The following is a 15,942-nucleotide window of genomic DNA, read 5'->3' on the forward strand; positions in this document are numbered from 1 at the left end:
TGATAACTGTAAGAGCAGAGTATCGATGTGGAGTGTTTCGGCTTTTCTCGTGATTAATCATAAATCATCCCTCAACACATTGCTATGGCTTAAAGTTGGCTCTGAATCAAACCTCCAGTCTATAGGAAAATGTGGATCTAGATATATACTGGGCCAAATGTGCACTCTGGATCCAATATACCCAACCTTTGGGGAAGTCTGGCTCCACAGACAACATTTCCACTGTGGACCTATAGTGTAATCAGCAATTCTTTCTATGACTGCACAGTCCTGGCCAGGACTTTGAGATCTATACTGTAGCTCCTTGTAAAGGCATAAAGCTATTAGATTCTCAATCACTTTACAATAACACCATCATATCATATACTTAAATCAGTAACTATTTTTACTTACAAGTGTGTGAGGAATCTTGAAGTCCATTGACCAGTGAAATACTGATGCCTTATCAAGCCTATTATAACTGTGCAATATCAGACTTATTTGATTCACATTAATGAAAAAGATGCTTTTAAACAGGACTATTCTCCAGATGGTGCCCAAAAGTACCTGGCATTGAGGCAGACGAAGAATACTGTTTCACCTAGCATTTTTCTTGAATTATTCCTGAATTACTTTGGTTATCCACCTTTTTTCTGCTAAAAATAAACATGAAGGTCACAAAGAGATTTTGGATGACAATCTGGCCCCACTGAAGTATATAGGAATCTTGCTATGCACTTCAATGGGCCAGGATTTCACTCTTTAAATTTGTATGGAAAAATATAATATATCCTACTCTTGCCCAGTCTCCAGTCAAACTGAGAAAAGAAAATATACTCAGTTTAGCAATGACTAACCTATATTCCAACATTTAAAGAATTTTCTGCTTATTTCCCTTCCCAATAACTGAGCAAGTGTTTGTTTAAAATATTTAGGCAATTTTTGCCACCCAGACTCTACAAGAATAGTTCCAGCTTGTCATCTCTTTGTCAGCTCATTTTGTACAAGATAACCAGGTGCTGGTCAACCAAGATGCTGGGAATGAACACAACCATAAGTCTTCAGCATCCAAAAGCATAAGTCTAACCGTAGCAAATAAAGCATTGTGCATAGGTACCTACCTATTAGTGCCTGAAATAAGCTGCTCTTAAAGATGCCCATCACTTTTTTAATGGCTTTTTTCAGTTGTTGTTCTTCCGGTTTCTTTAGCTTTTTACAATATTCTTCTAGAAGCGCTAAAGCTCGATCGGTATCTAAAAATGAATCATTAAACAAGTCTGTTTTATTGACTTAAAAGATATAGAAATTCAAGTGTATTAACTGACATTTCCCTTGGTAATCTATTCACAAAATTAGAGCAAAACTGCATTCATTAAAAATGCTATCTAAAGCTGTAGAATGTAGGCTGTAGATTGCCTTGTACTCGATTCACAGTGTTATGTTATATTGCACTACTGCAGATAAAATAGACAAATTAACATGACATCAGTGCCATGAAACTTTATTGCATATCTGAGATCTGACATGCAAACAAAAAACGACCTTTCCAATGATATATGGAACAATGTTTAATCTCTAACAATCTAGGAATATTTCAAGGCTGAAAACATATGTGTTCAGAATCTTAAATTATGAACCTGATCCTGCTCTCGCTGCCTTCAGTTGGAGCATGACCACAACTTATGCAGAAAATACAAAATTATAAACAATAATCGCTATTGGCAGCTAAAAAGAAAACTGGCCCTGACATATATTTGGAGAAGAGCTGAAAGTGTTTGGTGTTTTAATTGTTGATAGTACAAGGCTTGATTCCCTCCCTTCTGAGTATGGACATAAAGGAAGGCAAGGCTCCAAGAATTTGAAATTTACTCCCTCTCTCCATTAGGTTGCCATCCATCTTTCCAGCAAAAAAAGTGTGCTTCATGGCAGAATGGAACTCATATGTTGACTCAGTAATAGGAATCCAGCCTTTCTGTGGGAGTTTAAAGGAACAAGGGGTCTGATTCTCCACTGCTCTGCAGCTTGTGGAGTCATTTACACAAAGTCAGTGTGAAGTGGGTATAAAATGTCACCAAATCAGAATGGCAACATTTTATAGTCACTCTGCACAGATGTAAATGGCTATACAAAATGCAAGGTAGTGGAGAATCAAGCCCCTAGTGTCAAGCGTCCCTGAGATGTTTGTACCACTCCTCTGGGAACTGTGCAGCTAGCCCTGCAAAGTTTGCACACACTCATTCCGTAATTATATATTATCCCAGGTTATTGCAATATGATTCTTCTGTAGCACAACTAATAAAGCTATGATATCAATAACTATATTTCCTGCAGTGGAGTTAAATGCAAGAGCCATTGTAGGTGAGGCTCACAATGTCTGAAGGGTTTGGGCTTAATGAAAGCAAGAGTTCCTTTCAAATATAATTGATTAAAACAGATCACTTTTAATCAATCCAGACAACACCAAGAAGGTTTGAAACCTGGCTGGACTTGGTGTTGTGACAAACAAAGCACATATTTTTGCAAAGGGATTACAATGTGTTTGGAGTGCAGTTATAACTACATGGTTTGCAAAGCAGTTGGGGACAGATGTGTGTGAGAAGCAGTCTAGAGGTTTGAATACAGCTTCTAAAATCAACGCTAAGTCAGTACAAGTGTCATTGCTGCTCTGTCCATTCCAAAGTTTGGGGTAACTCTGCTGCTGGTTGTGCTATCTTTTGCTTCTATGAAAAAACTGAGCTTCTGACTACTTTAAGTTATTCAGAGTACTTTCCATATGAGCCAGGCTGTTTACCCCCTAAATCTGCTCAAATTACAGCTCAGATAATGACGTGCCTGCCTAATTTCCCTGTCCAGCTTTGATAGAATATTTTAACTTCCTGTCCTAAACTGAGGCATAGAGTTGCAGTGCACTGTTAAACAACTTGCTGCCATTTCCCCCAGAAGTGGCAGCAATTCAGTGGTGGATGAAGTGACTCCTATGTCTATTTTAGTTTGTACATCAGTCTGTGGAGTGCTGTGTTATCATCTGGAATTATGTCATGTGTAATACTATTATAACATGCCAACAACAGCCATGAAACCACCAACAACAAACACCATGTATTTCTGAAAAGACAAGGATGACAAATGTGGAAATTTGTAATGATGCTGAAAATGAACTTGGTGATCCAAGAGACAATTTTCGCTCTAATGTCTAATTTTGTCGGTTATAAATTCTTTGAGGCACGGACTGTAACTTCATATGTGTTTGTATAACACAATGGAGCCCCAATCTTGTTCAGCATCTCTGGGTGCTTCCATAATATAAGTATTGTGACAAAGTTCCTGCTCTACCTTGGTGGGTCTTGCGCTTATTGGCGGATTTGCTCGCCTTGGAGCTTCACGGCAGCCCTCAGCTTGGCCATTTTTCTGAACTCACAGTCCAGCTTGACTCCTCCTGTGTCTGACCAGGAGTTGGGAGGATTTGGGGGGAACCCGGGCCCGCCCTCTACTCCGGGTGCCAGCCCAGGGCCCTGTGGAATGCAGCTGTCTAGATTGCCTCCTGGAATAGCTGTGCGACAGCTACAACTCCCTGAGCTACTTCCCCATGGCCTCCTCCCAACCACCTTCTTTATCCTCACCATAGGACCTTCCTCCTGGTGTCTGATAATGCTTGCACACCTCAGTCCTGCAACAGTCCGCATTCTCACTCTCAGCTCCTAGTGCCTCTTGCTCCCAGCTCCTCACACGCACACCACAAACTGAAGTGAGCTCCTTTTTAAAACTCAGATGCCCTGATTAGCCTGCCTTAATTGATTCTAGCAGCTTCTTGACTGGCTGCAGGTGTTCTAATCAGCCTGTCTTAATGGTCTCCAGAAGGTTCCTGATTGCTCTGGAACCTTCCCTGTTACCTTACCCACGGAAAAGGGACCTGCTTAGCCTGGGGCTAATATATCTGCCTTCTATTACTCTCCTATAGCCATCTGAGCTGACCCTGTCACACTATTAAATAACATATGCCTGACTTTTACATTGTATGGCGCACCTCCTACAAAGTGCTAAATGCCCTCATCTCCCAATTATACAGACACTGAGGGAGCTGAGCACCTTGAAAGTTTGAGCAGCATAAAAGCTAAGACATTCAAGTTATGTTGGCATGGTGCAGGACTGTCTGGACTGCAGTTTGGTTGTTCAGAAAGGCACCCCAATACCTGTCATAATAAGTCATCAGATTAAACACAAATGTCAGCAGTTGAATTTCAATATGTTCACTAGATCAGAAGAAAAGCTGAGTGGTGGTTTCCATAAAGAACTGATTCACAGGGTATGTGGGGTGAGAATGAGAATATTCCCATCAGACAGTTTACATTTTGGCAGCCAAAATAAATGAGTATTTTACTATATAAATGTATGATCATGAAACAGCCCAGCAATCGTCATTCCTTCCTGAGATTGCCATGAATCAGTTTTACTCCAAGTTTACAATGAAAACAAATTCAAGCAAATCCAAACAGCCTATTAAACAAACAAACCTAAAATTCCAACAGATTCTGGGCTTCAATATCCATTGCATGAATTAAATGGACCAACTAAAAATCCATCTCCAACTCTACACAAGCCTATGTTGGACAATATCCATGCCACACTGGAACTGTCTAACTTCCCGAGGCTTTCAAACTCCTAGCTTTGTCACCCTCCCCCACCTCCCTTTCCCCGGCTTGTATGTTAAGGTAACTACTTTTTAAGTTAACATATTCAACTAAAACACTAAATACAAGCCAAACATTAAACTGAACAGAGTCTAACTCTACAAACTCTGACTCACATACACCCAGAATTACTTTAGGCTTATTTGGAACTGCATCACATTGCCTCATTCACTTTCCACTTGTCTTTATTGAATTTCAACTTGTTGATTTCAGATCAATTCTCCAATTTATCCAGGGCATGTTCTAATCCTCTCCTTCAATGTACTTGCAATCCCTCTCAACTTGGTGTCCTCTGCAAATTTTTGTAGTTTAGATAAAATTTATAGACTAAAAGAAAGTTAGTTGCATACATACATCTATGTGCACAAATGGGTAACAGAGCATGCACACTAGGTAGCTGAGTGCACAATTACCTCTTTCTGTGGAGAATCAGTCCCCATGGCTTTGTCCTTAAAGATACATTGAACCGTTTTTGTACAAGAACAAACATTAAGATCTTAAAATTACAACTGATTTTACACTTAAAAATAAAGGGTGAAATTCTAGCCCCGTTGAGACTAGTGGGAGTTTTATCATGACTTCAGTGAGGCCAGGATTTCACCCCAATATATTTAAAATCAGCTCTGTCTAGATCTACCTATCAGAGATCTGCATTTCCCTTGCAGGAATTGATGGCGTCAAACAACTAAAACAAACAGTACAGGAAAATGCTCTTTTCTTTTTTTCTTTTTGAAAGGTGCTTGTGATCTCAATTTTTATAGGGAAATTCTAGAATCATTGAAGTTTGGTATTGGCAAGGAGAAATAGGGGAAATTTCAGCTTCAATTTGGCAGGTAAAAATTGTACAACTAAACACATAGTTTGTGTACACATGAGGCTAAGAGGTGATTGTACATATTTTTCCATGTACACGCTATGCCCATACCTTGTGCTATTTACCCCAATACAGATTGTGTATGAAGTGGACATAATTAGAGTTACACTGTTTTACACTCGTTTTACACTGCTGTAAAAAATTACACAACATGCAGCGCAATAGTAGGTTAGGCCCCAAAAACATACTTTGAAGTGCTACAGTTTTGTTGATTTGTCACCTTGGGCCTGATCCTACAGTATTTACAGGATAGCAGGATTGGACTTTGCTTCCCCTCTACAGGCTTGTGTATAAACAAACCTTGTATCACTTGAGTTATACTGGGGTACTTCAAGCAGTACAACCCTCTCCCCCCTCCCCCACAGTGTGGAGTCAATTACATTGTCATAAAAGTGCTTTATACCATGAGAGTTTATTCCTTTACAGAAAGGAATGTAGGCACTTTCATACCAATATAACTGCTTCAACATTAGGGCTTTCACCAGCATAATTATTTCTGTTTAAAAAAAATCACACCCCCTAACCAACATAGTACAGGCATTTCATGTGTATATAGAGGCAAAATAAAAAAACTTTTTTGATTTTTATGAGAGATTAATTCATACTACAGGAGCAAGTAAGGTTGCCAATTTCGGTTGGATGTATTCCTGGAGGTTTCATCACATGACAATCTTTAATTAAAAGATTAATCATTAATTCCTGGAGACTCCAGGACAATCCTGAAGGATTGGTAACCCTAGGAGCAAGATGCAGTTAATTCAAACTCAGTCTCAGAGGGTAAGTGTACACCTCAAAAAAAAACAAAAACCCGTAGCAGTGAGTCTCAGAGCCTAGGTCAACTGAGTAGACCTTGTGGGACCGGCACTGAGGGGCTAAAAATAACAGTGTAGATGTTTGGGTTCAGGCTGGAGACCGGGCGGCCTATGAGGCTCTCCATCCTTGCTGAGGTTCAGAGCCCAGGCTCCAGCCAAAGCCCAGACATCTACACTGCTACTTTTAGCCCTGCAGCATGAGCCCCGTGAGACTGACTCAGTTGACCTGGGCTCTGAGACTCACTGCCATGGGACTTTTTTTGCTGTGTAGACTTACCCAGAAAGACTCTACTCAGGGTATGTCTTCACTGCAATGTTAGCTGAGGGCTAGTAGGATTCGAGTCTGCTGAACATGGGTTTGTAAGCCCAGGGCTTCAGCGTCCACACTTATTGGTGACCCTAGGTTTATTATTTCTGGACCCAGGTCCCAAACCCGGGCTCCAGCATCCACACTACAGGATGCAGACCCAAGTCAAACCACCATATCAGTCTTCCTAGCACAGTCCTCAGCTGTGGCCACTTGAGAACCTTGGTTTGTGGTGCAGTATAGGATAAACTTGACTATCCATCCCACACATTACAGCCAACCAAACCACATTTTGAGTCTGCGTGCTCCTGGCAACCAGGGCCAGCAAGATGGAGGAGTCACCATTCCAAGAGCTTCTCTTGCTTGGGCTTTCACTCTTGTTTCAGGAAATGTGCAGAGGATCCATGAAAAGCTGGTGGACACACTGGTAGCCTTCTCTGACCTACTGAAGGCACCTGATGGAAGAGGAGGAAGATACAGACGTGGAAGACTTGAACTGGCTGATGCTGCTCATGACCCTCAGTATAGTCGCTGATGCCCCCTAAATAGATCAGTATTTCTGGTGAAAGGTCGCAAGCACAGATGGGCGGGAACATATCATACAAAACTGGGATGAGCAGCAGTGGGTCCAGAACTTTTGCATGAAGAAAGCTACATTTCTGGAGCTTTGTAAGCAGCTTCCCCAATCCTCCAGCATCAAGATACGTGCATGAAGATGGTCATACCAATTCAGAAGTGGGTTGCTATAACCGTCTAGAAGCTGGCTACCCCAGGCTGCTACCAGTCTGTTGCTAACCTGTTTGGTATTGGAAAGCCAGTTGTGGTGGTGGAGGTTTCTGAGGCAATCAAGCATGTGATGGTGGGCATAAGCAATAGTCCTGAACTAATTCCTGGTTTTGAGAGAATGGGATTTCCAACTGTGCTGGGGCCACTGATGGGACTCATGTGCCCATAATTTGCCCTCCTCAAGGAGCATGAGAACACAAACTTCAAAGGGTACTACTCCATTGTTATGAAGGCCCTTGTGGATCACAGAGGCCAATTTATGGATGTCAATGTGGGCTGCACAGGAAAAGTTCACGATACCAGGGTTTTCTGCCAATCAGGAATCTACATTCATAGACAGGGACACTATTTCCACCATACAACGTTGTTCATAAATATAGTTACTGTCCCCCCTGCTATTTGGGGGCGGGACCCCATATATCCCATTTTGCCTTGGCTTATGAAACCACAGTATGATATGAGAGGGCCTGGCAAAAGAAGGTTTAATCACACACTCAGCAGGTACAGAATGGTGGTTGAATGTGCATTTGGCAGACTAAAATTTTGCTGGGCTGTCTACAGACCCATTGGCTTCCAGTGTCATCAATGCTGTCCACATTATTGTGACTTACTGCACTCTTAACAATCTTTGTGAAGGCAAAGGTGGATCCATTTGCCCTTAATGGACTTATGACAGTAATGGATTGCTGGATCTGCACACTCAACCAGAAAATGCACCTATTATAGCTGGAGCAGGATGCACCCGAGCAACAGAAATCAGGTATGCTCTGTGCTCCCACATTATGTGCTTGCACAGGTGAACGAAAGAGGGAGAATAGTACTCTTATGAATGTTTTTGCACAATGTTTACAGTAAATGACATAGTCACATCATACAATGAAATAGGTTGATTGTCATACATTTATTTATAGATGAGATGACTGCTTATGAAATGGGGAGCAGGCATGTGGCAAAAACTATGTGGTTACCGTACGCATTTATGTAAATAAATGTATTGAGAAATTGTGTTTAACTTTAGATACAACTTCCCAATAGTCCATGATCATGTGTTTATCTTTATTATATGAAATACACATTATATGATGTGATGCTTTCTTAATTTCTTAAATAAACTTTCTTAATAAAATAAAAGCTTTTATTTGTGAACATAGATGTTTTACAAAAAACACAGTACTAAACCATTGCCAGGCAGTCCAGCTGCCATTAGCACACCAAAACACCAGTAATAAACCAGTATCAAAACCATTAATAAAACAAAGTGCATAAACCAAACACTGAACAGTGCAAACAGCAAAACTAGTGTCAACAAATACATCCCCTAATGTTGTGTGTCCCTTGGTCCCCCATTCTCCTTTCCCTTTCTTGCACTTTTAGTGTACACTTGGCACCACTGCCCATGGCTGGAGGTCTGCAGAGGACTGAAGCCTGCAGACAGGGCTGAAGCACGGAAGGGATACATTTGCCCTGTCCAGATGCTGCTACGTCCTGGTTGCATGGGCCAGCCAACCATGGAATTGTTCAGAGTGTTCCTGGGCTGCACATGGTACTGTTCATGGGACTCTGGATATAGCACAGATGCAACAGGAGCCTGTACTCTTGCAGCCATAATCAAAAGCAGCCTCTTGAACAGGTCTTTCTGCCGTGCTCTATCTTCCTTCCCCAGCCGATGTTCCTGCTTCAGAAACTGTGCTGCAAGCCTCCTCTCACGCACTGCCATTTTGTCCTCTCTCTCTCTCTCTCTCTGCAGCCTGCCTGTGCGTTTCCACTCACCATGAATCCTTCTCCCTCTGGTATTGCACCTGTTTGTTGGCCCTGTTCAGAATGTCCAACTTAAATTCATCATGGAAACGATTCCACTTGGACCGGCCCATGACAGTTCTGAATTCCTAGGACCTGCTGGAGTGTGGCCACGCTGCTGAGGGGGAAGGACCAGCAGAGGTTGAAAGTCCTAAAAGCAGGCATCAAACAGTGCATTATTGTCTTAGTACTTCAGAACAGGTTCAGTGCATCCACAAAGAAAAGTGCCTTGTGGAATCCCAAGGCCAAAAAATGATACATTATAAAACTGAGATTCAGCATATTGTGAAGGGAACACTTCAGTTCCCAAAAGCTCCATGAACACAACTGTGTTTAATCCAATTGAAATATCCCAGTGCACAAACAATGGTAAATTAAAATTTACAATTGCTTCTTCTTTAAAAATTGCACACCACTTTTGATATTTGGGCGAGAGGGGGCATGGCTTACTATCTAAGCCTTCTCTATCCTTTCAGGAATTCCATATTCTGGAGGACATAATACTGGAGGTTCCTGAACGGCAAAGGGACTTATTCCAAGCTGCTGGTAGCAAGCCAGTCATGTATGCCACAGAGGTTTTCAAACTCATGATGACTGCGCACCACATATACGAGTGGAGTGGGCTAGTGACCTACAGAGGTGAACCAGGAAAAAGAGCTCTTCCCCAAAATTTGCCTACGTATCTGAAGTTCCTACTACCAAAGATTTGCAGCTATCAGCACTCAGGATTGGGTCAAAATTCATGGGGAAATCAAAAGGATGCTGTGTTAGTATCCACATGGATTACTGCCTCCCTATGGCTTCTGATGCAGCCTGCTGTGAATGCATCTACCCATGGACTACATGTAAAACACATACAATTATGTGGACCCTCAAAGAACTACACAGCCATCCCCTTTCCCCACCAGCACATTTCTGGAATACATACAACCCCCTAGCTGTACTTTGGACATTGCTTTTGTCACCCATGAACTACATTTAGCTTTCCCAACACCCCACTGGACAGGTTAGTGTTTACAGGAGGTTCCTTACATTGTGATGTGGCCAGGGTGGATAAAAATCAATGATTTTTTTAAAAAACATTAAAAAAATTGGATTTTTTTGATAAAATCCTTTTTGAGGAAAAAACCTATCGAAAGATAAAGATACAGTATAGTTCAAAGATATTTCATCACGGAATAGGGATTATAAATTCTATAATATGAGACAATATATTCATGTAGTGTTTAAGCAAGGTTTTCTAAATGAGTTCCAATAGTTCATGGATTAGGGACCCAATTTTATGGGGTTCCAGGGGCTTCTGTATAGATTATTTAGGTTAATCTTTCTATTTACCCAATGGGACTCAGTGCTCAGGCTAGAAGATACCAACAGAGACGCTTAGTTTTGCAGTCCTCAAACTGTGGATTTTTGTCCCCAGAGATAACATACTAGTCAACAGCAAAAATGTTTTTAAATAAATAAATAAATAATATATAGAGGTGAGAAATAACAGACCTTAATCCTATTGTCTCTCTGCAAATTTGTGTACACAGAGTCAATCCCTTACCTCTTTCTAAAAGTGCAAAGTTTCAAAAAGTTCAGTGAATAGAAGATTGTTGGGGGTGGAATAGATCTGGACAAGGAGAAGAAGTCTGGAGATAAATGTGAGAAGGGGGGAACAGGCAGTAGAAACAAAAGTGAAACTGTTTGAACAGCATATTCCAGAAGTCTTGAGGTCTTTCTGAGTGTAGCCTTCATTGATTTGAGATCTACCATAGCATTCTCTCACTAGAAGGGAAAACCTATAATGGCAGCAGGCCATGAAAGAGACCCAGTTTAGGAATAAGAACCATTCAAGGAATATATGGTTGCTGATGATGTTTTAAAGAAAGTCACACCAGTGAACTGGTGGAAGACACTTAAGCACTTGGATTCAGAGAGAGTTGAAGTGATAATCTCACTTTTAACAGCAGTAGTTTCTTCTGCCGGTGTATAAAGAATGTTTTCTTTCTTTGGACTAATTCATTCCAAATTGAGAAATCATTTGGGACCTGAAAAAGCAGGAAAGCTTGTGGCTCCTCACAGACTAACAAATCTGTTTGGGCATAAGCTTTCATGGGCTAAAACCCACTTCATCAGATGCATGGAGTGAAAAATATAGTAAGCAGAATATATATTATAGCACATGAAAAGATGGGAGTTGACTTAGCAAGTGGCGGGGGGTGTCAGTGCTAATGAGCCAATTCAATTAAGGTGAAAGTGGCCTATTCTGAACAGTTGACAAGAAGGGGTGAATACCAAAGGAGGGAAAATTACTTTTGTAGTGCTAATGAGGCCAATGCAATCAAGGTGGCCCATTTCCAACAGCTGACAAGAAGGTGTGAGTATCAGCAGAGGAAAAATTACTTTTTGTAGTGACCCATCCACTCCCAGTCTTTATTCAGGCCTAATTTGATGGTGTCCAGTTTGCAAATTAATTCCAGTTCTGCAGTTTCTCGTTGGAGTCTGTTTTTGAAGTTTTTTTGTTGAAGAATTGCCACTTTTAAGTCTGTTGTTGAGTGTCCACGGAGATTGAAGAGTTCTCCTACTGGTTTTTGAATGTTACAATTCTTGATGTCTGATTTGTGTCCATTTATTCTTTTGTGTAGAGACTGTCCTGTCTGGGTTTTAGCCCACAAAACCTTATGCCCAAATAAATTTGTTAATCTCTAAAGGTGCCACAAGGACTCCTCGTTGTTTTTGCTGATACAGACTAACACAGCTACCACTCTGAAAGCAGGAAAGCTTGTTTTTCTTTTCCAGATTATGAACAAACAGGAAAATGAAGGTGAAGACAACTGAGTAGCTGCAAAAGCCAGTATTTTAAGTTTCTCATGTCGACCTGGCTGACATAGTCGATTTAATTTTTGTTTTTGTTTTTTAAATATTTCATTTAACTATTTTAGTTCAAAACAATTTTAACAAAAACAAACCTGATTTTAAATATCTTGAATGTTTAACTAACTTCAAAAATTAATATGCTTGTTTTGTTAAAATATTATATGTTTGCTGTTGAAGAAAAAAATCCAGAATACGTAACATTGTTGTTTTAGTTAAATAAAACAATTTAAATGTCTGTCTGGTGATGTTCTCCTCCTAATACAGCATATTATTAATGATTAACCTGTTGAACTGGAGATAGTTCACGTCCCAATGACTTTATAAATATCTGCTTCAATTACCTATGGTAAATGAAATAACCAAACATTCATTCAATTTCTGATATAGCTGTAGAACTAATCTGAAAAGTTTTCAAAATAAATCACTTTAAAAATGTATAGTGTTTACCGTCTAAAAATGAAAAGTTTCAGAGTAGCAGCCATGTTAGTCTGTATCTGCAAAAGAACAGGAGTACTTGTGGCACCTTAGAGACTAGCAAATTTATTAGACCATAACCTTTCATGGGCTACAGCCCACTTCATTGGATGCATAGAATGGAACATATAGTAAGAATATATATATATAGATACAGAGAAGGTGGAAGTTGCCACACAAACTGTAAAAGGCTAATTAATTAAGATGAGCTACTATCAGCAGGAGAAAAAAACTTTTCTTGTGATAATTAAGATGGCCCATTTAGACAGTTGACAAGAAGGTGTGAGGATACTTAACATGGGGAAATAGATTACAATATGTGTAATGACCCAGACTGGGTCAAGATTAAACCTGATAAAATTATGGAGGAGATGGTATGACGGGATGACATGATTTTGGCAATTAATTGATCGTTAACTATTCATGGTAAATAGGCCCTGTCATAAATATAAAGGGAAGGGTAACCACCTTTCTGTCCACAGTGCTATAAAATCCCTCCTGGCCAGAGGCAAAACCCTTTCACCTGTAAAGGGTTAAGAAGCTAAGATAACCTCGCTGGCGCCTGACCAAAATGACCAATGAGGAGACAAGTTACTTTCAAAGCTGGAGGAGGGGGGAACAAAGGCTCTGTCTGTCTGTGTGATGCTTTTGCCGGGAACAGATCAGGAATGCTCTTCAGAACTTCTGTTAAGTTAGTAAGTAATCTAGCTAGAAATGCATTAGATTTCCTTTTGTTAAATGGCTGGTAAATAAGCTGTGCTGAATGGAATGTATATTCCTGTTTTTGTGTCTTTTTGTAACTTAAGGTTTTGCCTACAGGGATTCTCTATGTTTTGAATCTGATTACCCTGTAAGGTATTTATCATCCTGATTTTACAGAGGTGATTCTTTTACTTTTTTTTTTAATTAAAATTCTTCTTTTAAGAACCTGATTGCTTTTCCATTATTCTTAAGATCCAAAGGTTTGCGTCTGTGTTCACCTATGCAAATTGGTGAGGATTTTTATCAAGCCTTCCCCAGGAAAGGGGGTGTAGGACTTGGGGGGATATTTTGGGAGGAAGACATCTCCAAGTGGGCTCTTTCCCTGTTCTTTGTTTAACACACTTGATGGTGGCAGCATAGGGTTCAAGGACAAGGCAAAATGTGTACCTTGAAGTTTTTAGCCTAAGCTGGTAAGAATAAGCTTAGGGGGTCTTTCATGCAGGTCCCCACATCTGTACCCTAGAGTTCAGAGTGGGGAAGGAACCTTGACAGGCCCAAAGGCCTGTGATGGGATGTTAGATGGGGTGGGATCTGAGTTACCCAGGAAAGAATTCTCTGCAGTATCTGGCTGGTGAGTCTTGCCCACGTGCTCAGGGTTCGGCTGATCGCCATATTTGGTGTTGGGAAGGAATTTTCCTCCAGGGCAGATTGGAAGAGGCCCTGGGGGTTTTTCACCTTCCTCTGCAGCATGGGGTAGGGTCACTTGCTGGAGGATTCTCTGCACCCTGAAGTCTTTAAACCATGATTTGAGGACTTCAGTAGCTCAGACATAGGTGAGAGGTTTATTGCAGGAGTGGGTGGGTGAGATTCTGTGGCCTGCATTGTGCAGGAGGTCAGACTAGATGATCATAATGGTCCCTTCTGACCTTAATATCTATGAGTCTGTGAATCACGACAAAAAAATTTTCTCCAGCTGATAACAGCTCTTCTTAATTAATTAGCTTCTTACAGTTTGTAGGGCAACTTCCAACTTCTCTGTATCTATATATATATCTTCTTACTATATATTCCATTCTATGCATCCGATGAAGTGGGCTGTAGCCCACGAAAGCTTATGATCTAATAAATTTGTTAGTCACTAAGGTGCCACAAGTACTTCTGTTCTTAAAAATGAAAACTACGTCTATCTCTGAGTTGTGAAGAGTATGTATTGAGGTTATAACAACCAACAAGAATGCACTTTTATGTAGAAATCCATGATTAAATCGAGTCTTCCTGACTAGTGATTTAAATCAATTTGATCAGATTTAAATCAATTTGATCAAATTTAAATCAAAACCACCCGGGGTGTGGCCAATTTGTACGCCATGCCATACTAAAAGGGAGGGTTCTTAGTTTAAATACCCTGGCACATCTTTGTAATAATGTGTGAGTTTCTCGTGAAAAAATAAGTTTAAAGGCTTGTTTCACTGTTGTTTGAGCTTCCCGGTCTCCACTTTGAATTCCACATGGTGAGGAAGAGGGGTAATGTCAAGGCGCTGGTGTGCAATCCGCCATTAGCAGATACACATTGCTGCCAGCAGCTTGTAATAAATCCCTCCCACCCCATATTAACAATAACCAACATGGAGCCAGACATTTACCAGGTTCAGGGGCTGCTTTTGATTCTTACATTGCTGCCTCCAGTTTCACAGCAGGCTGTTCCTGCAGGGGAGAGCATCAAAAAGCTCCTCCAAATACGGTCCCAGGATATGCTGCAGCTGTTCTGGCAGCAAAGCCTACTTAGGCACCAATGTGAACACAAGAGTCACTTCAGAAGCCTGATCCAGTGCCTGTTGGCTCCCCTCTAGTCCTATATTAGATTCTGGAGTCAGACTCCTGGCTGACAAGGTTATCATTAACCGCTGCTGGCTCAGTGCTCAGCGTAGTGCCCAGCACCCATTCAACATCCTTGTAAAAGAGGCAGGTGTGGTTCTCATTCCTGGCTTTCAGGTAGTTGGTCTTGAGCCACTTAATCCACTCCCAGGACTGCTCACTGGTCCTGTGAATCCCCAGTGCTGCCAGCTTCTTTGCTATTTCCTCGTTTGCATGATCATTCCTGGAACTATTACTAAAGTCAACTGTTTTGCACACCTCACACCAGAGATTAACCAAAATCTGGCTATGGTCCCTTGACCAGGTAGCAGAGTACTTGGCAAACGAGTTCTTCTCCTCAGTGGCCATTGCAAACACAGGAGACTGTTCATACTGCTTGGAGCTCAGCAGTCAGAATAAAATGGAAGGGTTAAACGCTGAGCAGCTGTACTTGAACCAGATGGTTGTTTCTGTTTTCTAGGAGTCAATTGGCCAGCCTTGGGCTACAGAGGACAAGGAACAGCATCTCATGGGATTGTGTAATAGCTTTGGTGGACTCTCAGGACCCAGAGCCTGAGCTCCCTCTGCACTGCAAAACGATGGAGTTTGGACCCAAGTCCCTGTGGGAGACTGGCTCAAACCTGCCCAGCATCCTGAGACCCAGAGGGCTAGTTGGCCTGAGTCAAACAGAATTGTGTGTAGATGGAAGGGCGTTTTGGTTTGATCCTGAGTCTGAGCCTGGTCTTACACTGCAGTGTAGACATACCCTTACACAACTTCCCCAAACAGGATGTGTTGAGTCATAAT

The 15,942-nt window shown here is 41.2% G+C and overlaps 1 protein-coding gene across 1 annotated transcript in view; it reads right to left on the reverse strand.

Annotated features, from left to right (window-relative positions):
• Positions 1–15,942, reverse strand: part of DLG2 (discs large MAGUK scaffold protein 2) — a 1,449,547-nt gene that overhangs the window by 1,421,245 nt on the left and 12,360 nt on the right. The window contains exon 2 of the mRNA XM_043528333.1: positions 1,101–1,232. Within this exon, the coding sequence (XP_043384268.1) occupies positions 1,101–1,232 (132 nt within the window). The remainder of the gene's footprint in view (positions 1–1,100; positions 1,233–15,942) is intronic.

Source organism: Chelonia mydas, chromosome 1 (assembly GCF_015237465.2).
Source record: "Chelonia mydas isolate rCheMyd1 chromosome 1, rCheMyd1.pri.v2, whole genome shotgun sequence".
NCBI lineage: Eukaryota > Metazoa > Chordata > Testudines > Cheloniidae > Chelonia > Chelonia mydas.